Source organism: Panthera pardus, unplaced genomic scaffold, assembly GCF_024362965.1.
Source record: "Panthera pardus isolate Hobbes unplaced genomic scaffold, ASM2436296v1 HiC_scaffold_11, whole genome shotgun sequence".
In the NCBI taxonomy this organism is placed as follows: Eukaryota; Metazoa; Chordata; class Mammalia; order Carnivora; family Felidae; genus Panthera; species Panthera pardus.
In genome coordinates this window covers 43,961,252-43,984,656 of record NW_026526666.1, presented here as the reverse complement: position 1 = coordinate 43,984,656, position 23,405 = coordinate 43,961,252, and the positions used below count along the sequence as shown (strand labels likewise).

At 38.1% G+C, this 23,405-nt stretch overlaps 1 protein-coding gene across 5 annotated transcripts in view; it reads right to left on the bottom strand.

Moving 5' to 3' along the window:
- The window catches only part of SLC44A5 (solute carrier family 44 member 5), a 377,137-nt gene that overhangs the window by 188,082 nt on the left and 165,650 nt on the right, over nucleotides 1-23,405 (bottom strand). For 2 of the 5 annotated variants that reach the window (XM_053893793.1, XM_053893795.1), the window contains exon 2: nucleotides 8,227-8,268. The exons of 2 other annotated variants lie outside the window; for them this stretch is intronic. In XM_053893793.1, coding sequence (XP_053749768.1) covers nucleotides 8,227-8,268 — 42 coding nt within the window. Of the gene's footprint in view, nucleotides 1-4,771; nucleotides 4,803-8,226; nucleotides 8,269-23,405 lie in introns of all 5 variants that reach the window. One more of the 5 variants, XM_019448852.2, reaches the window with a different exon arrangement.

Below are 23,405 nucleotides of genomic sequence, written 5' to 3'. Positions count from 1 at the left end.
ACCAGGAAGCTTCAGAGTTGGTCTCATAGGCTTCAGAGAAGGGACAGAAGCAATAAAGTTTGAAGCAGAAACCTGAGCAGCCTCAGTAGAGATTATTACATATAGGTTGTATTCAGAACATTCAAGGGAAATTCACAGGTGTATCTTGGTTTCCTGCAGAGATCAAACAGGAAGCTGAGTAGCACCCAAAAGCTGTGATACAATTGTGAATGGGATCAGTTTATTTGTCTTTGCTTTGCTTCATTATTAGTGTATAAGAATGCAACTGATTTCTATACATTAATTTTGTATCCTGAGACTTTGCTGAATTCATGTATCAGTTCAAGCAGACTTTTGGTGGAGTCTATCTGCAAAAAGTGAAAGCTTGACTTCATCTTTGTCAATTTTGATGCCTTTGATTTCCTTTTGTTGTCTGATTGCCGATGCCAGAACTTCCAACACCATGTTAAACAACAGCGGTGAGAGTGGACATCCCTGTTGTGTTCCTGATCTCAGGGGGAATGCTCTCAGTTTTTACCCATTGAGGATGATATTAGCTGTGGGCTTTTCATAAATGGCTTTTATGATGTTTAAGTATGTTCCTTCTATCCCGACTTTCTCAAGGGTTTTTATTAAGGAAGGGTGCTGAATTTTGTCAAATGTTTTTTCTGCATCGTTTGACAGGATCAGATGCTTATGAAGGAAATTGAAGAAGAGACAAAGAAATGGAAAAACATTCCATGCTCATGGATTGGAAGAATAAATATTGTTAAAATGTCAATACTATCCAAAGCTATCTAGACATTCAATGCAATTCCAATCAAAATTGCACCAGCATTCTTCTCGAAGCTAGAACAAGCAATCCTTAAATTTGTATGGAACCACAAAAGACCCGAATAGCCAAAGTAATTTTGAAGACCAAAGCGGGAGGCATCACAATCCCAGACTTTAGCCTCTACCACAAAGTTGTAATCATCAAGACAGCATGGTATTGGCACAAAAACAGACACATAGACCAATGGAATAGAATAGAAACCCCAGAACTAGACCCACAAAAGTATGGCCAACTAATCTTTGATGAAGTAGGAAAGAATATCCAAAGAAAAAAAGACAGTCTCTTTAACAAATGGTGCTGGGAGAACCGGACAGCAACATGCAGAAGAATGAAACTAGACCACTTTCTTACACCATTCACAAAAATAAACTCAAAATGGATGAAGGACCTGAATGTGAGACAGGAAACCATCAAAACCCTAGAGGAGAAAGCAGGAAAAGACCTCTCTGACCTCAGCCACAGCAATTTATTACTTGACACATCCCCAAAGGCAAGGGAATTAAAAGCAAAAATGAACTATTGGGACCTCATGAAGATAAAAAGCTTCTGCACTGCAAAGGAAACAATCAACAAAACGGAAAGGCAACCGATGGAATGGGAAAAGATATTTGCAAATGACATATCAAAGGGCTAGTATCCAAAATCTATAAAGAAGTCACCAAACTCCACACCTGAGAAACAAATAATCCAGTGAAGAAATGGGCAGAAAACATGAATAGACACTTCTCTAAAGAAGACATCCAGATGGCCAACAGGCACATGAAAAGATGCTCAACGTCACTCCTCATTAGGGAAATACAAATCAAAACCACACTGAGATATCACCTCATGCCAGTCACAGTGGCTAAAATGAACAAGTCAGAAGACTATAGATGCTGGAGAGGATGTGGAGAAACGGGAACCCTCTTGCACTGTTGGTGGGAATGCAAACTGGTGCAGCCGCTCTGGAAAACAGTGTGGAGGTTCCTCAAAAAATTCAAAATAGATCTACCGTATGACCCAGCAATAGCACTGTTAGGAATTGACCAAGGGATACAGGAGTGCTGATGCATAGGGGCACTTGTACCCCAATGTTTATAGCAGCACTTTCAACAATAGCCAAATTATGTCTATTCTTATGGAAAAAGCCTAAATGTCCATCACCTGATGAATGGATAAAGAAGTTGTGCTTTATATATACAATGGAATACTACTTGGCAAGGAGAAAGAATGAAATATGGCCTTTTGTAGCAACGTGGATGGAACTGGAGAGTGTTATGCTAAGTGAAATAAGTCATACAGAGAAAGACAGATACCAGATGTTTTCACTCTTATGTGGATCCTGAGAAATTTAACAGAAGACCACGGGGGAGGGAAAGGGAAAAAAAGTTAGAGAGGGAGGGAGGCAAACCATAAGAGACTCTTAGAAACTGAGAGTAAACTGAGGGTTGATGGGGGGTAGGAGGGAGGGGAAAGTGGGTGATGGGCATCGAAAAAGGCACCTGTTGGGATGAGCACTGGGTGTTGTATGGAAACCAATTTGACAATAAATTTCATATTAAAAAAGAAAGCTGTGATACAAAATCAGAGTGGGAATGAGGTAGACTAGTGAGAGGAATCAGTGCTTTCAGAGACAGGGAAAAGCAGGAATGGAAGGGAAAATGTAATTTCCCTGTTTAAGGAACAAGAAACTGAGAATTTAATAAATTTCATCTGAATATAGTTTGTGGCCACCAATTCCTTAGTAATATGACTATTTTTGTTGGCTCTATGAAATACCATGCATGTGCTACAGGGAAGAATTACACTAAGAGGCATGTTAGGAAAAAGAAGTGAGTGGGATTGGAGCTGTGGTCTCAGTCTGATATGGAGAAATCACTTCATTTTTCTGTTGCAAACAAGTGGAAAAGCCAAACCCAGTTTGTCAAATCCCTTAAACTTCATCTATCTATGGGCTGTAAGGATATGTAAATGAGAAATTACAGGCTCACCCCATTTCCTAAGGCAAGGAGCCAAAAGTTTGTTTTTCATTAAGAAAAGTCTTTTTAAAAATAGACAACTTCATGCAATTTGTCAGATCTTTATTGCACTTGCTTGAGCAAGTTACATAATCTCTCCTATGCCTGTTTCATCACCTGTAAAATGGGAAAATAGAACCAACATCAAAGAGTCATTGGGTAGATTGAGTAAATTAGCATATGTAAGGCAATTTAGAATAGTTTCCAACAAAGAGTAAGTGCTATATACACAACTATTTTAGTATTGTTGTTAATAAAAGACCAGGAGAGCAGCTTTCCTAATTCTCAAGAAAATTCAAAAATAAAAAACATTTGGGAAATAAAATGAATCCCACTCCAGAATAGCCAACTTTATCTGTTTTTAATAATTTTGAAGAGTAGGCAGGCAAAATCCAAACCATTTCAAGAATTAATAATGAGAGAGAATACACATTGCAGCTACTTAATGCAAACTATCAAAAACTAAAATGGAGGGTGTCCTATTTAAAAGCCTAAGGAGACCATATATTTTAATCAGTTTCTTCTTCTAAAGACCCTTGTTCACACAGATGTGGAATAATTGATTGCAGTATTTTGTGCCAAGAGGTAGTCAATAGTACGGAGAAAGAGAAAGAGAGCTTGGATTGCCAGGGGAAATAAAAGCTCCAAGGTAAGGAAAGAGCTCTTTCCCGGGGAATCAGAAGTCAACCTTAAATAACATGTTTTGCCTAAAAAAGAAATGTGCCCTTTTCCCTTAAATTTACATATGCTCCTCTCAAGATGTCTCTAGGCTCTCTGGAATTTCTATGTGGAGTCAAACCTGTTTTAGCAATAATTTACAATTGTAACAGCTCTAGCTAACATTGATATTCTAAGAGAAAAAATAAGGAGCAATTAAGATTATCGTAATATATTTTAATCCTGGCATTTTGACCCTAAGGACACTTAAGACAAAATACAACTTGACCCAAGTAAAATTAGATCAAGTAGAAATAATTATGTCAAAATAAAACTAGCAATGCTAAGCATATATATATAGTGAAGCATTTTTTCTTTTTTAATAAAAAAAGTTGAAGAATCACATATTACTAACAATAATAAACACTGCAAAAATTGACCTTAGAAGAAATTAAACTTTTAGAGAAATAGTTAACAAAAAATAGAATTGACACTAACTAAAACTTCTCATGGTAAAAATTTATTGACCAAAAATTGATAGAGGAATCATATCATCCTGTAAAATCCACAAAAATATGTCACGAAGTTGATGAATCTTAATGTAAAATAAAACAATCAATGAATCAAATATTTATTTTAAAATTGACACAAAACATGGTAGTCTAATTAAAATAAGCTTAGTAGAATAAAAAAGGATAAAACCATAAATAGTTTAACACTGCTATTCAAAAATTAAGAAACGAAATTAACTAATAGAAGGTATTTTCCCCCACCAAATAAAAGAATAGTTTACTGACCCAAGTTCATTAATGTTGGCATAAATCTGATTTAAATGTGAGTGTACAGAAATAGTCAAAATATCCTTGGGTTTAAATTGGGTCAAAATGTCATATGCAAATTGTGGGGGTCAAAAAAGTAAGGGCAAAATAGCCAATAACCAAAATTGTGCACTGTCCATTGGACTAATATAATATTTGCTCTTGTGACTCCTACATTTATATACTAACTAATCTAAAACTGACCAAAATGGTACATTAAATAAAGTGTGATTAGAGGAAAAAAGTAATATTAACTCATCATAATTGTGATGATATATAATTGTGCTCTGATAATTAAAAAAATTTTTTTAATGTTTTTATTTTTGAAAGAGAAAGAGAGCGAGAGGCGAGGGCAGAGAGAGAGAGAGAGGGAGACACAGAATCTGAAGCAAGCTCCAGGCTCTGAGCTGTTGGCACAGACCCCAACAAGGGGCTTGAACTCACGAGCTGTGAGACTATGACCTAAGCTGAAGTCGGACACTCACCCAACTGAATCACCGGCGGTCCTAATGTGCTCTGAAAATTTAAAAAGCAGTTGGTTATTTGCTCAGTTCACTACTTGATTTTGAGAATATAAGAGTAGTTATAAACAGATTCTTCTGTGGAGAATGGACTTGTTAATGAAAGCATAACTATGTTTAGGGCAATAGCTAAAGTATGAAAACCAGTGAGGAGGCTATTGTAAATATCAAAATAACAAAGGACAGTTGTTTAAATGAAGTAATACAGTGGAAATGGTCAGACTAGAGGATTAGGAATGAAAAGATAGGTAGACTGGGTTTAGTGGGATCTGAAGCTGAATAAACCAGTCTGGAGCAAGATAGAGCAAAAAAGGCCAGTGATACAAATTTAGGAGGTGGCAGCATGTGTATGGTCTTTAAAAACCGTAAGAAACTCTTAAATACAGAGAACAAACTGAGGGTTGCTGGAGGGGAAATGTCTTGGGGATGAGCATTAAGGAGGGCACTTGTTGGGATGAGCACTGGGCATTATACATAAGTGATGAATCACTGTGTTCTACTCCTGAAGCCAATATTCTAGTATATGTTAACTAACTTGGATATAAATAAAAATAAAAACGAGTAAAACAAACAAACAAAACTGAGATGAGATGAAATCACCTAGGATAACGTAAAAAGAGAAAATGCATACTGGGGATTCCCCAACATTTGGACTCTAAATCTTAGAGATTGGGCAGAGGAAGAGGAGACGTCAGAGAGAAAGGAGGAAAACCAGAAGACCAGAGAGTGTGGTATCATGGAAGCAAAAGAAGAAAATATTGCAAAAAAGAAAATGGCTAGATGTGTCAAATGTTGCTGATGGAGAATAAGGTGAGAAAGAAAATAATTCTCCATTGGAGGAGCAAGATAGACATTTTTGGAAATGTGGATAAAGTGTTTCCTGAAGTAGTTCAGATACAATTCCAGTTGGTGTGGGGTAATGAAAGGATGAGAGGGAAGAAAGTGGAGTCAGTGCCTAAAGACAACTCTAATGAGGAGTTTCCTATGTGAAAAAGGAAAGAAATGGAGTGGTAGGTGGAGCATGATAGGAAAGTCAATGGAGGCTTTACCAATTATTTCAAGGGGCTGATATTTAGGCATGTTTATACAATGGTGGGAATAGTGCAGGAGAGAGAGGGGACAATTTCATAGCAAGGTCCTTGTGGGAGGTACCAGCCTAGAGGAGACAAGGATTCCCCTTCCTTGTAAGAGCAGAGGAGGTAGAATACATGGGATAAAGTCACCAGCTTTGCTGGGCCTCAGCTTCTTTGGAATAGGAGGCTGTTGAAGCATGTTTTCCATGGTCTACTCTCAACTGTACTCCAATTCTCCCAAGCTAACCTACATTATTAAACACAGTTAAGCTTTCATTAACATAAGGTTCTTGAAAAGACATCTAAATGTTGAGTAAATGGTTCAAAGAAATAAGACAAAAAGGGCACCAAATTCACCTGCCATGCCTATTCACCCATTCACCCCTAACTCCTGGGTATAACACTCTTAGGATCTGCAGGTGTTTCTTCTTTTTTTTTTATTTTTTTTTATTTTTAATGTTTATTTATTTTTGAGACAGAGAGAGACACAGCATGAGCAGGGAAGGGGCAGAGAGAGAGGGAGACACAGAATGGGAAGCAGGCTCCAGGCTCTGAGCTGTCAGCACAGAGCCCGACGCGGGGCTTGAACTCACAAACTGTGAGATCATGACCTGAGCCGAAGTCAGATGCTTAACCGACTGAGCCACCCAGGCGCCCCTGCAGGTGTTTCTTCTAATATAAATGCATTTTCAGGGGATGCAAAACCAACAGTTCCTCCAACTTAGCAGCGAGTTCTCTTACATATATCTTCTCTAGGAGAATGGAAATAGCCTAAGATCTCAAGGCAATATTCTACATTGGAGTTTCTCCCTTTCCTTGAAAACTCCTTTTCATTCAAGCAGAAGCAGGGCTCTGTGGTCTATTATACCAGCTTATTATATCAGGTTATATCAGAAGTGAAGCGCTTATTCTTCATTGGCTCATTTATCTCAAAAATCTTGTCAGAAAGATGACAATTTTATTATAGTCCTAATTATCCTCATTAAGACAAGGTTTATGAATGAAAATATAATATCATATTGAACAGTAAAACACAATTTTAAATCATGATATATCTTGAGTAAGAATAACTCACTGACTCCTGATAACCCAAAAAAGACTTGGCTTCTATGTTTTTCAAAAATAGGGGGAAAAATCTGCTGGTATATCTTTCACCCCTAAGGTTAGAAAACCATAAATGGAAATTTATAAAATAGCTTCTACAAATGATTATATTACCTATCTTTCCACCTTATAGGATCCTATGTGATCAAATAAAATCTGTGTAAGGGAACTTTAAAGACTATAAAATGCTATATAAGTTTAAGCACAAACCCTAGAATCTACCCAGGTACAATTAAAGTACACAAGCATCAATAAAGAGGCTTTGAGAACAGAGATAGGAAAGTGCAAATGTGATAACCTTTTCAGTTGAGGATTTGGGATCCAAGGAATGTTGGAAGTCACAGCAGAGAAGTACTTGGATATCTCAGGGGCAATGAGAACACATAAAGGAAGAACAATTCTTTAAGTCTGTGCAGCTCAAACTTTTATTTGCAAATGAATCACTTGAGGATCTTGTTGACAATGCAGATTCTGATTCAGTAAGACTGGGGCGGGGCTTGATTCTGCATTTCTAACAAGCTCCCTGCTGTTGGTCCGGTCCACAGACCAACTTTTAAATTTCTCTTTTTTTTAATGTTTATTTATTTTTGAGAAAGACAGAGTGCAAGCCGGGGAGGGGCAGAGAGAGAGAGAATCTGAAGCAGGCTCCAGGCTCTGAGCTGTCAGCACAGAGCATGAGGCGGGGCTCAAACTACAGACTGGGAGATCATGACCTGACCTGAAGTCCAACGTTCAACGGACTGAGCCACCCACGCACCCCTCCACAGACCACACTTTGAGTAGTAAGACTCAACTATACGGGGCTAAGGTGTGAGCCAGATGTCACAAAAAGAGGACTGGGTAAGATAGTGTCATGAAACAGCCAAGAGGCCTGACAATAGAGATCTTTATTATAAAGAGAGATTTAAATAAGACATTATGTGTTAAGGTCATAAACTGAGATTCAAGGGTGGAAAGAAAGCAAGATGTATGGGATGACCTGGGGTAATGAAGCATCAGCAGCTATAAGATGTTCTTCCTGAGGGATTTTTTTTTTATATAGCTCTAAGAGAGGAAATCCCTTCAGGAGGAAGAAATCAGCCACTTGAAAGAAGGACCAAAAAAGTCTTCAGTAATTAGTCTTTACCAATCAAATATTTAGGTGTTCCTAGATTTTGAAAGAATCATGTATTCCTTAATAGACTGACTGTCATGAAGAATTCTTAGACTAACTTATCACTTAACACTCAGACTATGACTTACCATAGGTATCATCTTCTAAGTAAGTAGTGTCTGATGTTTCTTCTAGGAAAAAAAACAAAGGGCAAGCAAATCTTTATTTGTAGGGATCAGTGATTCCGAAGCTCTATACCCATCTCTCCCTACCATAAGAAATCCTAGTTCTTCAACCTTAACACAGAGAATAACATAAGGTGTATTGTACTAGCTAAACAGATACTTAATGCCCATAGTCACTAATCATGTGGAAGTTAATCTTAGGAAGTTAAAAACAAAATTGCACAAAGATACTGGGTTTAGAGGTTGGAGGGTGGGGGAATAAAGTTTTTAATTCTTCCATTTTCATCCATGCCTTGTACAAGGTGATATGTACAGTCTTGAAAAATTCAGCACCAAGAACTAAGGCACTTTGTTTACTTTCATTTTATGCTTCTGCTTAAACCTCAGAAGATGCATTAGTCATGAAAAACTTAATATGCATTGAATACTTTCAACTACATGCAGAATAGCCAGTATAGACTACAGAGAAGACATGTAACTCAAATTCTGCAGCCACAATTGAACCACATTACATGTGGGGGAGGTGGATGTGGCAAGTTCCATAATGAACAGTGATAACACACTAAAGTTTTATTGCTCAAATAATCCCATCCATATGGGAAACAAAAATATTAATGCTTTCTATGAACGCTCCATTCTCTGTTACTTTATCAGCCTTGTCAAGCCATTAACGAAAAGCATTCTCACTATAGAATTGATGGGCAGAAATTACAACCCTTGATCTAAGCATCCATGTTTCACATCAATCTAACAATAGAAAACCATTGAGAGTCAGAGTTGGGATAAAGATTCTAGAGAAAGTGAGCATTTGTAAACTGTGTTCACTGGGAAAGATAATGATAATTAAAATAGCAACCAATTCTTGAATACTTACTATACGCTAGGTGCCATGATTCATTTACATTATTTCTTTTAATATTCACAACAACCATTGCCGTAGTCAGAGTAATCAATTCTCCTCTAAAAATAAAAAGCTGAAGTTCCCAGAGGCAATGTGCTTTGGGTCTAATCTTTGCTTAGTCACCACCCTGCTAGTAAGTGGTGGATCTGAAAATCAAACTTAGGTTTATGTGGCTCCAATGTCCACTCATAACCAGTACAACTTCCAGCCTCTAGCACTCAAATGGATCACAAAAATAAAGATAATTTACAAAAATTTTAGGACTCCCCTCATCCTGCACCACACCTGCTTTAAAATAGCAATGCTGGACCACATTCATTAGAATGATAAGCATTAACTGATTTCCCAGCTTTTACATGGGGGGTATATAGCCAAAGAAAGCCCCCGAAATAAGAATGGCCATCTCTCACTGTTTTATTAGACCTAAAAGCATGTATATTGAAGGCTGAGTACTTGAGAGATAGAATAAAATATTAAAATCCAATATCAACTGCTTCATTCCTGTTCCTGGGCCCTAAGTAACTAGACCTGCCTTTTAAATTCTCCAAAATAATAAAAAACAACAAAATTTCATATTTTATTTTTTTTTTTAATTTTTTTTTTATGGTTTTTTAATTTATTTTTGAGACAGAGAGAGACAAAGCATGAACGGGGGAGGGTCAGAGAGAGGGAGACACAGAATCTGAAACAGGCTCCAGGCTCTCAGCTGTCAGCACAGAGCCCGACGACGCGGGGCTCAGACTCACCGACCGCGAGATCATGACCTGGGCCGAAGTCAGCCGCTTAACCGACTGAGCCACCCAGGCGCCCCACAAAATTTCATATTTTAAAAAAGATGTCGCAATGTTTTTTTGTAAAAGGCCTAAGAACGTACTATTCTAATCAAATGTTAGTTCGTACAGTAACAGAGGTTAGCCCCTGCCTCAAGCTCCCTACTCTGATCTTTCCCAACTCCTCCAGGTATATATACTAATGAACTCCACCCACAGGCTCAGGCCCACTGGAATCCTTGCTGGGTATGGCAGGAAGCAGAGCAGTAACCTCAGCCCCAGCAGATGGAGAAGGGAATAAGCTACTCCTGCAATGTAGGTGCTTTACAGACACAGTTAAATCCTCAGCAACTATGGACTAAAAGTGTAAGCATTCCCATTTTACAGATAGGGTATATGGAAACTCAGAGTGTTGAAAGTACCAAGGTTGCATAGTCTCATTGTTTAAAAACAACAAAGCGGACCTAGGTGCTGGTCTCCCTTACCCAGATAGAATATCATACAATATAATTTTGACTCCTTCTTCCTAGAATTTGCACAGTGAGTTAAAAAATCAAAGTTCTTTGTCTCTTTTTTTTTGGTGTGATCAATTCATAAAATGGTAGAACCAGCTTTCTGTATAACCTTATATCTTTTTTAAAAAGTACGAGAACATCCATACATCATGCAGACTGCCTTGTGGATGTGTACAAACAGCAATGCCAAATTATTTTGACCCTGGTAATTTGAGAACTGGAATCTCAAATGAGATCAGCTCCTGGATATGCATCCTGCCTACTTATGGCTAGTGCAGTAGCCTCAGTATGTAGTTGGAGATGGGAACTATTGGACTACCCTTCCTAATCTGATTGCTGTGCCTTTTACCACCTTCATTCCCTTTTGTCTTTCTTGCTTGAAGGGTCTTCCTTATTTTTTTTTTTTATTTTTTTAACATTTATTTTTTTTCTGAGAGAGAGAGAGAGAGAGACAGAGCCTAGGGGCAGAGAGAGAGGGAGACACTGAATCTGAAGCAGTCTCCAACTCTTATCTGTCAGCACAGAGCCCAACGCAGGGCTTGAACCCACAAACCCTGAGATCATGACCTGAGCCAAAGTTGGACGCTTAACCAACTGAGTTATGCAGGCACCTGCTTGAAGGGTACTAAGGGGATGAAGACAGGTTGGAGATAGGGATGGAGGAGGGATTAGCAATGAGCAAAGCCAGGCTGGAAATTGGTGAGAGTCACACTCTTGCTGTGTCAGTCTGGAATCTTATTAAAAAGAACCCGGCCCCTAGTCCTACATTCAGGTTCAGCATTGCTAATAGTGATTCAACCGTATACTATGTTTCTCCTGATGTGATGCATTGGAGATCATACAGCATATGTAGAATGTATTCTGGTCCAAAAATGTTTAACAGGAATACATCAAAACCTAACCTACATTTTATAGGAAATACAGGAGATAAAGAAACAATGTGAATGATACCCCTGGGAAGGAACCAAACAAATCCAGAAAATGAGATATTCTGCAGGACAACTGACAGGACCACATGTCAGTATTAGGAGAAAAAGGGACCTTGCTAATTAGAATATTAGAGACCTAAGGGACATAACCACCAGATCCAAGGTCCGGACTAGATTAGATCCTGAGATGGACAAAATGCTATAAAGACATTTGTGGGGGACAACTGGGGAAATCTGAATATAGGATGAATATAAGATAAAATTAACATTTGTTGAACTGGAAAAGTGGAAACTGTTTACCAAAAAAAAAAAAAAAAAAACAGGTAGCAAACAGCATAAAAAGCAAAATCTCTCATAAACAAATACTACAAATCTGGAAGGAAATATGAGAAAGGTTGTATGTGTGGGTGACTGTAGCTGTGGTACTTTATTTAATTTTATTTTATTTTGATATATTTTCTAACTTTCTACAATGTGCATAAAATGGCTTTTATATTGATAAAAAAATATTTTATACTGCAGTATTCCAACGCATTGGCTTAGATATGTCTGAATATAAAAAGTACTCAGAGTCATGATGCTGCCATTTATCTGAATTTCTAACACTTTCTGGTAGCTGGAACCTCCACTGCTGTGTCCTGCATGCCAACCTCTGGTGCCATTGCCCACCCAAACTGTACTTGGCTTACTCAGTATACTGCAAGAAAGCAGGTGGCTGGCCATGTAGAGTCAGCCAATACAGCTGACATCATTTCGCACCGTGTCGTGGCTTCATTAACCCCTGCTACAGAGACCTGGCAGTCTGCAAGCCCAGGACAGATGTGATACTAAGCCTGTATCATCTGAAAAAGAGGCTGTTAAAACCAGTCTTGCTGAAAGGGAGAACTGGAACCAGGGTGTGGACACAACTGTGTCCACAAAGTCATTATTTCCTTCCTTCCATAATTTAGTCATTCATTTAGCAAGGATTTATTGGCCTCTTACTTGGTATCAAATACTATGCTAGACACCGAGACTACATAGGTAACCAAAGGAATCCCTCCTTGTCCTCATGGAGTTCTTTGTAATGCATCAGGATGAGAGACTTTGAGCAAATAAGCACAACAATAATTCTTTACTTGCAAATGTGATATGATAGTTGCTATGAAGAAGTATATTGTATGAGGGCAATAAACCAGAAATTTAAAGGATGAATAATGGTGTGCAGTCTTGGCAAAGGGCATAGCATGGGCAAAGACCCTATGATAGGAAGGAGCTGGCAACTATGGGGAACACGAACAAAGCCAGTAGGGTTGGAAGACACTTGGGTGAGAGGCTGAGTGATGTGAGCTGCAGCTGGAGGAGCAAGAAGGGGGGCAAATGGACACACCTGACCGCCTTATAAAAGGCCCACGTTGCGCCCCACCTAGATGCCCTTGTGGAAATAACACTTGAGCACCTGAGGTCTGAGATGGACCTGACCCTGCTGAGTATCATCTGTAACCTTTTACGTTCTCTAAAAGAAGAACTGCTGTTGAATCTTAAAAGGTAACAAGAGGGGAACCTGGGTGGCTCAGTCGGTTGGGCGTCCAACTTCCACTCAGGTCATGATCTCACGGTTTGTGAGTTCAAGCCCTGCATCGGGCTCCGTGCTGACAGCTCAGAGCCTGGAGCCTGCTTTGGATTCTGTGTCTCCCTCTCTCTCTGCCCCTTCCCCACTTGCTCGCTCTCTCTCTCTCTCTCTCTCTCTCTCTCTCAAAAATAAATAAACATGGGGAAAAAATTTTAAAAAGGTAACAACGTTCTGAGTATCATGGTCAAGTACTGGAAACAAAATAAAGATATTATCCTATGCATGAGGAACCTTTTTTGCAGTTCTAGTAGCCACGATTTAAAGAAATCTGTAATGGAGTTAGGGACAGTCCAGAGAAAGTCAAGAGGGAAAGGGCCAGAAAATGTGGTCCACACATAACGCACTTCCCTTAAAAAGACAAAAAAATGATGGTGCTGATGAGGGCACAGGTCTGGGGGTCCCAGGCACTCCTCACAGGGGCAGCCTTGGCAGGACCGTAGTGCTGAAGTGGGCAGGCTGGTAGGTAAAGATGACTGAGGTGTATGAAATCAAAAGCAAGAGAATGGTTACAGGTAAGAAGTTGAACACTACCTTTCAGTAATTAGAAATGGAGTATGTTTTTATGGAATGTAGAAGATTTGAAAACTCATAAGCCTGAAAAAAAAAATACATTTCATACAGATAAGATGAAGTTCTGCTTTCTGCTTGGCCACAGTGCGGTCAGAGAGACCTGGCCTGGCCCTGCCCCTCACTCCCTCTGTTTGCTGTGCCTGTCTCATTTGTAAAATGGGACAGAGTGCTATCACAGGGCTGTTGTGAGAAATGAATGACACGATACTGAAATTTTCACCAGTGTCTGCCACATAAAAGACACTCGGTGAATGTTAATACCCTTCCTTATAGAACATGGGAGCTCTGAAGGATGCTGGCATGTGAAAAATAAAAGAGGTGGTAAGCTGTGATTAAGAAAGAAGAGCTTATTTTCTAAATCACTGATATTTCTTGAGATAGCCTGAACTATGCAGAAAATATATGCACCTCAAAATACACTCAGTGGTATCCCTTCCAAAACCACAATATTGCAATAGATGGTCATTGATATTTATATATGGCAGGAGTCTCCCAACACTCTTTTTAGAATCAGAACCTAGACAATTTTGGCCCAAGGCTATTTCAATGTTTACCCACTTGATTGTCTAGGAACTTTTGCCACTATGTAGAGGAGGATGTCTATATACAATGATATATATATTATATATATATATATATATATATATATATATCGATATATATATATATATGATATATGTGTATATAAATATGAATACACATAAATGTGTGTGTGTGTGTGTGTGTGTATACACACACACACACACACACACACACACATATTTTCCAGGATCCTTGAACTCACTTTTTTTCACCTGTTCCTCCCTTTCAATCTTCTCCTCAATTAACTCATCATTGTTCCAGATATTCAGATATAATCTGTCCTACTATTTTTCTTTGAAAGAGAGAGAGCTCGCTTGTGCACAAAAACAAGGGAAGAGGCAGAAGAAGAGGAAAAGAGAGAATCTCAAGCAGGCTCCCCACCCAGCATAGAGCCCTAAGCAAGGCTCGACCCTCATGAACCATGAGATCATGACCTGAGCTGAAATCAAGAGTTGGATGCTCAATTGACTGAATCACACAGGCATCCTTAATCTGTCCCACTTTTAAATCCTCCCATAACAGATGTCTTGAATGCTATAATGTAAATTAGTGTAATATGCTACATGTTTTAGAATAAAACTGAATAATTTATCCATATTTGTATTAACTACATTTTAAAAGACCCAAAGAAAAGAAACATAAAACACAAATTCCTTATAAAAGTTGAGGCATCCAACGGATGCATGGCAGAGAAGAGGAAGTAGAGAATAGGTATGACAATAATTATGCTATTTCTGACTTCATCATGCAATTATCTGCTATATCTATTTATAAGTCATGTCACATTTCCCAACATATACTATTGTCTCTTTTCATTTGTGATTTAAAAAAAAAAGCCAATTCCTCTGTGCCCAAAAAATGACCAAGAGTTCATTGAATAAAGAAGATCCATGTGATATCATCTAAAGCAATGTCATCTTAAGTATATCCATGCCTCTAGGTTTCATCACCTTTGTCCAGATCAACACTATCCTTTGAATGAGGAAAGGTGCAATCTCTTTCCATATCAGCCTCTGTAATATGTCATGGTGATGTGTGGTGGGGCAGGTGAGAAAAGGAAAGGTAAAAATTCAGTAGAACACAGAATCTAACCACTGCATATAGAAACACAAACTTGAAAAGAATTCTCAAATTTGTGAAAAACCGACATCATTGATTTTACAAATTCCTGCACTGTGTTTTGGGGAGGGAGGTTGTAAAAATGGTGGTTGCCATATTTATGTGCTATTTTAAAATAAAATAGTTTTGTATTGTTTTTATTCATTCAACCAAAATTTCTTGAGTACCTGCTCTGTGCTAATAATGTAGCACTAAAAAATAGCAAGACCCTGCCTCTGCTTTTGAATAGTTTATGATCCAGTGAGGATGTGAATTTTACCATAGCTCTTGGGGCAGTGACAGTATATAAGGGCATCACCATTATAAGATATGCAGAAGCTAGATGTTTGAAGTATAGAGTCTGGAAGTTAGCAACTTTGGGGATTCAAATTAGACTATTGGCATAATAGTACAGCCCATTTTTGAATGCCAGTATGCCAATGTCAGAGTTTTATCCAGGTCCATAAGACTTAAAATCTTACAATCTCAACCCATTCCATTCTCTTACCTTAAGCATCTTTAGAGAGGAAGGGGTGGTCTCAAGAGCAATGAGGCATTCAGAGTTAAATTTGTCCCATGAAGCAGTTTAGGCAAATTTGTATAGTACCAAGATACTGGTCAATTCCCTGACCTTCAAGAGACATCTGAAGGTTGGTGTAAAGATCACTTCACCTAGACTCATCTGCCTTTGGAAAATATCCAATGATATTTCCCCATGTAAAGGTTAGAGGTAAAAACAAGAGCAATACTTCAGTCCAGTTAGTGGACAAAGAAGAAAAAGAACACAGGTTGAACAAGCATAAGCTACCAAGGATATGATGTATTCAATACAGAAAAATATTAAGCAGTCACAAACAGAATGTGAGGGGTTCTTTCTTTCACAGTCATTGACCCATAACAGAATCCAATCACCACATACAAAGGGAACAGAACCATGATCCTCAATGAAAAATGAAAACTCTGGCATGATCGGGGTGGGGGGGGGGCAGGGAAGGACAGGAAAGAGAAAAATAAAGACAAAGAAGTACAGAGAGATCATTATATATGCACAGCTATACTCTTAATAAGACTTTTTTGGGGAATATTTTTCCATCTTTATTCTAAACAGCTGTCACACCATGGTGTTGTTGTCTTGGGGTTTAGTTAGAATACATATCAAAATATAATTGTTAGTTCAGTGTAGCCCATATCCTTAGATGGAAATATTCTCTGTTGGATGACAATTTACTATGATTTGTGAATTTTGCAAGATTTTTATCTTGAGCTCCAAATGAGTTGAGAATGACACTTTTCAGCCTACCTTCATTCAGTATTTAATAATTTTAGAGCAGATTTTATTCACTAGGATTTGATGGGGGAAAAAGTAGAAAGAAAACGTAGCATTTCACAATACTGTTCAAACATAAAGATAAGGCATTTTTATGCAATGACATTGTAATTTTATTTTACTTGACTACAAGATCTTTAAGTGCAAAGATTATGTCCTTTTATCTCTGTATCTCCCATGCACAGCACAGTGCCAGGCACATCTCATTTGCAACAAATATTGAATGAATAAATAAAAGAATCAGTTTCAATGGGGGGAGGGAGCAGGTGAGTTCTGTTACCACACAGAATAAGGAGAACCAATTTGTAACATGATTGTTTCCCTAAGTACATCGTGGGCCCATTTCAAATATTTCAGTCCAGTGCTCTATACCTTAAGCCTCGACATGCCTCAGAATCCTTCTCAACACGGTACTCCAGGCAGCTACACTCCATTAAATCAAAGTTGGCATTTAGAGTAAAATCTATTCCTATCACTGCAATAAAGGTTTCTATCATGCAATCCATAAGAAGGAAAAATTTTTCCAAAATTTCTCCTCTGGTATCAACATACATATTAACAATTCCAATAATTGTAATATGCATGAACACATACACTTTAGAATCTGTTGTTCTGTCTTCTTCTTTTTCTCTTACAAGTTAGTATGCACATCCAGAAGTCTTGAGCAGAACACAGACCCAGCACAAGGCAGCTCTTGTTGATATCCTTGTTATAAGTAAAATAAAAATGTGCACTTAGACTATTATGACATTTATAAAATTTGACACTAATGTTTCTGTTACCTGAGAGCTTACATATTTATTTAATATCTGTCTAGATCACCATGGATTCACTAGTACCTGGGACATATGAGGTGCTTCATAGATATTTATTGATCAACTGGATTATAAAATTCTCATGTCTTGTGACTTCCTTTCTCCCTACTGTAGACAGTTACCATGCCGAGCATTGGCACCTGGGGCAGTTTCTGCCTCCTGACCCCCACAGAATAAGCCACAATAAAATATGCTACCCACAAATTACAAATTTCACTCTAGCCAGGTCTCTGGGTTAATGTGACCCAGGTCCAGTGGTACATTTTTTAAGAATCCTCTTTCCACTGGCAAGGTGGCAGGCGGATTGTGAGAATACTCTGTTGCCCCATGCCAAAAACAAAACAAAACCAAAACCAAAAACATGTATCTAGAGATAAAGAGTTCCAGGTACCATACATGAACTGAAAGCTATACTTTCCTTAGCTTTCTACCATACGTGGCCAGTCTTAACTTCTCTTTCCTTGTTGTCTTAGTGTCTTCTTTATGCTCAGTTTCTGACGCCATGCATTTTGAGCACGGATAGTCAAGCTCAGTAATCAGAGAAGAACTCTTATTCTTTCAACTTTTTTCTATCAGGTTCTTTTCTACTGAGACTAGATCTTGATTCATTATTCCCTCACCCTCCTGTCTTTTAGCTGAAACTTGAGTTGTCAAAAGCATCCTGTGCCAAAAATGTCCACGCTTTGCCTAATTGTCCTTGATCCCTGCTACTCTCTTTTCTAAATCAGTTCCACACTGGCCACTGACTTGGTCAATGTCAGGTTTGAAAAAAAAAAAAAAAAAAACTTGGCTTTTTGTTTTGGGTTGACTTTTCCTTTCTGTGAAGGCAGGACTGTACCAGCAATCCTTTCGAAGGATTTCTCAATCCAAAAGTATTTACTGAGTACCTACTTTATTCAAAACTGTGCTAGGCACCAGAGCTAACAAGGAATTAGATAGACACAGCCTTGCTCTCATGAAGCTTACAGTCTAATAAGTGAAGAACATAACCAACTAATTTACAGTTGATTATTAAGTTATGAGGTGCAATAAAGAAGAGGTATGGAGGCAGGTACCTGGGTGGTTCAGTCAGTTAACTGTCAGACTCTGGATTTTGGCTCAGGTCATGATCTTATGGTTCATGAGTTCAAACCCCACATCGGGCCCCGTGCTGGCACTGCAGAGCCTGCTTGGGATTCTCTCTCTCTCTCTCTCTCTCTCTCTCTCTCCCTCTCTCTCTGCTCCTTCCCCATTTGCACGCATGCTCTCTCTCAAAATAAATAAACACTAAAAAATTTAAAAAAAATAGCCATGAGGTACTGTAAAAGCATTAAATAAGAAAACCTGACTTTTGGGGCACCTGGGTGGCTCAGTCAGTTAAGCATCCAACTTCAGCTCAGGTCACGATCTCACGGTGCGTGAGTTCGAGCCCCGCATCAGGCTCTGGGCTGATGGCTCAGAGCCTGGAGCCTGCTTCCGATTCTGTGTCTCCCTCTCTCTCTGCCCCTCCCCTGTTCATGCTCTGTCTCTCTCTGTCTCAAAAATAAATAAACATTAAAAAAAAATTTTTTTTAAAAAGAAAACCTGACTTTGCATTGAGAGTCAAAAAAAAAAAGCTTGTATTAAGTACTAACAGGCAGGAATGAAATAGGCTATAGTTTAAGAGGATGAGTGTTCAAAGCACAGGGAACAACACCTGTATAGCCTATAAGGAAGAAAAGAGCGTGCACATTAGAGGAGCTGCTGAAAGTCTAGCATAATTGGAAAGAAGAAAAAAAAGGAAAAGGAAAAAGAAAAGAGAAGGCAGAAATAATAGGTGGAAGGCTTTTTGTGGGGCCTTGTAGTCTAGAAGATTTATCTTTACTCTGACACCAGTGGGAAGCCATTGAAGAGTCCTAGGCAGCGGAATACTGTGTATTTTTCAAAGATCAGTTTGGCTGCAATGTGGATAAAGAAGGGAGGGAAATAAGGATGATGCAAGGAGACCAGTCAGGGGAGTGGAGCAGTATTCTAGGTGAAACATGATTGTAGCTCAGTCAAGAAAATGCCAATGCCAATTACACTGACACAAAAGGTATTTGATTGAAAAAGTGACAGAATATGGCCAGAGTTATGAAGGAGGGGGAAAGAGGAGCTCATGATAATACCTATGTTTCTGGATTAGACAACTAGGCAGATGGTTGTACCAGACACTGGGATAGGACATGAGAGGCATGAGATGAGTTTGGAAGATTGATGATGAATTTGTTTCTGAACTTACATTAGATCTCTAAGTGGAGGCATCATGTTGGCATTGGACATATGGGGCTCCAGCCCAGAGGAAACATCAGAATTAAAAATGTACATTTGACAGAGAAGCTGTGGGCAAAGGGGAAGAAGCACTAAGGAATGAGTCCCAAGAGGACAGCAGAAAGCCAAGGCTAATTGCAAGCCCATATGGAAAACATGGGCTGAGGATGCTGAACCGACAAAGGAGACTAAGAGATACCAGGAAAGCTTTTATTTATTTTTCAAATTTTCTATACTTAGATTGCCTCATAATAACTAAAAGCAATAGCCATTATTTTGAAGTGATAGAATGAGTCAGAACATTCATGGCAGATCATCTGTGCTACATTTTTAAAACCATAGGATTGTAGCAACTAATAGTCCTAAGCACAAAAAGCACAAAAAATACCACAAAGTGGCATTTCCCTTTGCTTTTACCCCTCAAACCCATCATCCTGTGGCACTAAAAATATAGTAAAGTAGAGGAGTTGTGATATTTAGGTATCTTCTTGGAATTACACATTTTCCTAATAATGATGCCTAGTCCTTATCCCATGTCCCTCAAGATGTAGAATTCACTATTTCTCAGCTAGTACAAACATCCATCAACAAATACTTGTTGAGTGTCTACTATGTGCCAGACCCTAAAATAGAAGGATATACAAAATAGCCACAGATCCTGACTTCTTGGAGTTTATAGTCCACAAGGCAAATGACAATTAAATATAAGCACACAGGGGCACCTGGGTGGCTCAGACGGTTGAGTGTTGGACTCTTGATTTCAGCTCAGGTCATGATTCCAGAGTTGTAGGATTGAGCTCCCCCCATGTTGGGCTCTGCGCTGAGTGCTGAACCTGCTTAAGATTCTCTCTCTCTCTCTCTCTCTCTCTCTCCCTCTCCCTCTCCCTCTCCCTCTCTTTCTCCCCCATTTGTACATACTCTCTCAGAAAAAAGATATGCACACAAATAAAAATATAACTACAAATTATGTTCAGTGCTATGAAGGAAAAAACTAGTGTCCTATGACAAAATATAACAAGGAACCTTGATTTTTTTGCACACATGGACGATGAAGGATCAGGGAAAGAATCACTTTGAATAAGTAGCATTCAAGCCTATGTATAAAAGATGAGTAAGAGGTACCCAAGGAATGATTAAGGGAAGCATGCCAGGCAGAGACAAGAGTATGCATGGTAGATCTGAGGAATAAAACGATTTAACCAGTGTCACTGGGGGCTTTGAGTGGAGGAAAGAGCAGTTGGTAAAGGATATACCTACAAAGGAAAGAAGGGGCCAGATCACACAGGGTCTCTAAGCCAGGGAAAGGATTCAGGATTTATCCAAAATGCAATAAAGTTGTGGAGGAAATTCATATTTACATTTTAAAAGGTCAATTATATTTTTTAACTTATGAATTAATTAAATATAAAGCTGGTGAAAGAAAAGTTAGGCAGGGGGAACTTTGCTTCTGACCATGAAGGATTAAATGTTATGGATACTGCCTTCCCATCATAAATACCTCGCACAATAGAAAGATAAAAAAATAAAACAATAGTTTTCAGAGCATGGGCCTGTGGTCTCTGAGAGAAGGGAAACAAACCAGGTAAACCTTCCAGTTGCCCCAGATCATTACCTGGAAGTAGGTCCAGGCCACAGCTCAGAGAAGGAAACCTAAACAGAATTCAGCAATTTCATAAGAGGTCAGAGTTTGAAAGGGCAGAGATGTCTAAAATTTGTAGGCAGAACATCAAGAATATCACAATATCAAGTGGTCTGATACTGATGTAATTAGAATTCTGGAAAGGAGGAGAGGGGCCAAAAAACATTTGAAGAAATAATGGATGAGATTTTTCCAAATATAATGAAGACTATAAACTAACAGAGCCAAGAATCTCAATAAACAACAAGCACAATAAAGATGAAGAAAACCATACCAGAGAACATTACATTCAAACTAAAGAAAGAAAGCAAAATAAAAAAAAAATCTTAAAAGCAGTTAGAGAAAGACAACACACATACAGAAGAAGAAAGAATGAATGACAGTAGACTTTTTATCAGACATCTAAGAAAATGAATGACATCTTTAAAGCACCAAAGGAAAAAAAGTACTGTTAACATGAAAAAAAAAAAAGCCTTTAACATGAAGATGAAATAATGGCTTTTTTCAGACTAGCAAAAGGTGAGAGAATTCATAGCCAAAAGATACATATGTTATGTTAAAGGGAGTCTTTGGTAAAAAGTTGAATCTACTCAAAGGAATAAAGAACAACAGAAATGGTAAATATATAAACATTTAAATATAAAAACATTTTTCTCATTTTTTATCTTTTTAATTGGTAATAGACGATAGCAAAATAATAGCAGTGTATTGTAAGATTTATATAACACATGAGGAATTTAAATGAGCCATATTAATCAGACCAAGGACAGGGGGAGGGTAATGGAAGCATACAGTTCTAAGATTCTTATATTATACCAAGAGTGTCATTATATTATTTGAATGTATACTGTTGTAAGTTAAAGATGTATACTGTAAACCCTAGCACAACCACTGAAAAATAAAACAGATAAGGATAGCTATTAAATCATTGGTGGAGGTAAAATGAAATAACATAAAATAATCAAAAGAAGAAAAGAGGGAAAAAGGAACACAGAATAGAAGGGACAAATAAAAATGAATAGCAAGATGCTGGGTTAAAACGCAACCCTATTGATAATTAGACTAAAAGCAAATTGTCTAAACACTTCAATTAAAAGAGAGGGATTGTCAATTTAGATAAATAAAAAAGCACAAGACTCAGCTATCTGCTGTCGAAAGAAACACAAATCCCAGGTAGGACTATTTTTTTCAATACAAGTTCCTGAATTTCTTAGGCTTTGAGTGCTTCGAGTAGGCCCTATAGGTCTTCAGACTATTGTGTGTATAACTTTCTTCGCTCAAAAAAAAATTTTTTTGTTGATAAATTAGCATTGTTTTCCCAATAATAAGTATGTTGTGATAGTTGTACAGACTGGTTTCTAAAGGAATCTACAAAATGCAAGCATACCTGAGGCTAAAATTTCCTTTCTCATGCTTAGCTTGCATCTATTACCTTTTTCTAAGTGAAAAAGAGTTTATAGCCTATAGTTGGAGTAGTGCTTTCACAATACATGCCCTTAGAAATTTCTTCCCTGACACTTGCATATTATGAGCCATACTTGTTGATGGCTATGGAGTAAATTCATGCATTTCACAGAAATGAAAATAGCAAGCATTTAGATATATAAGAAATTATCTTTTGGGAATTTAACATATTTTTATTGTTTCAGAGGGGGAATTGTTTTATTTTACTCACAGGACTATTTTCAAACATAGTATGGCCCACTTCAAACATCGCCCTTTCAAAAACAACAGTTATTTACCATGAAATCGTTTTTTAAATGGTAACCATATGCTATTAGTATAAAAATATACATATGTATTATAAAATCATTCTATGCCATTTTAATTAGCATAGGTAGAATGTGATACGTACAACCTATCTAGGACTTGTTACTCTACAAGTGCTTGATGCAGCCACCATTTTAAGATAGTCTATCTGGCCCAAGGACTGCAAACTTGAGGAAGAAGTAACAGAGATGCTTGTTTCTTATTCTATGTGAAGAAGGATAGAGACTGGTTAGAGATTTTAATGTGGGCCATTAGCCACATGTGCAAAAAATGAATGGATGGCAGTTATTCTTCTAATTTTAATTTTTCTTCCAACAGGATAGGACTGCCAATGACCCACTGCACTG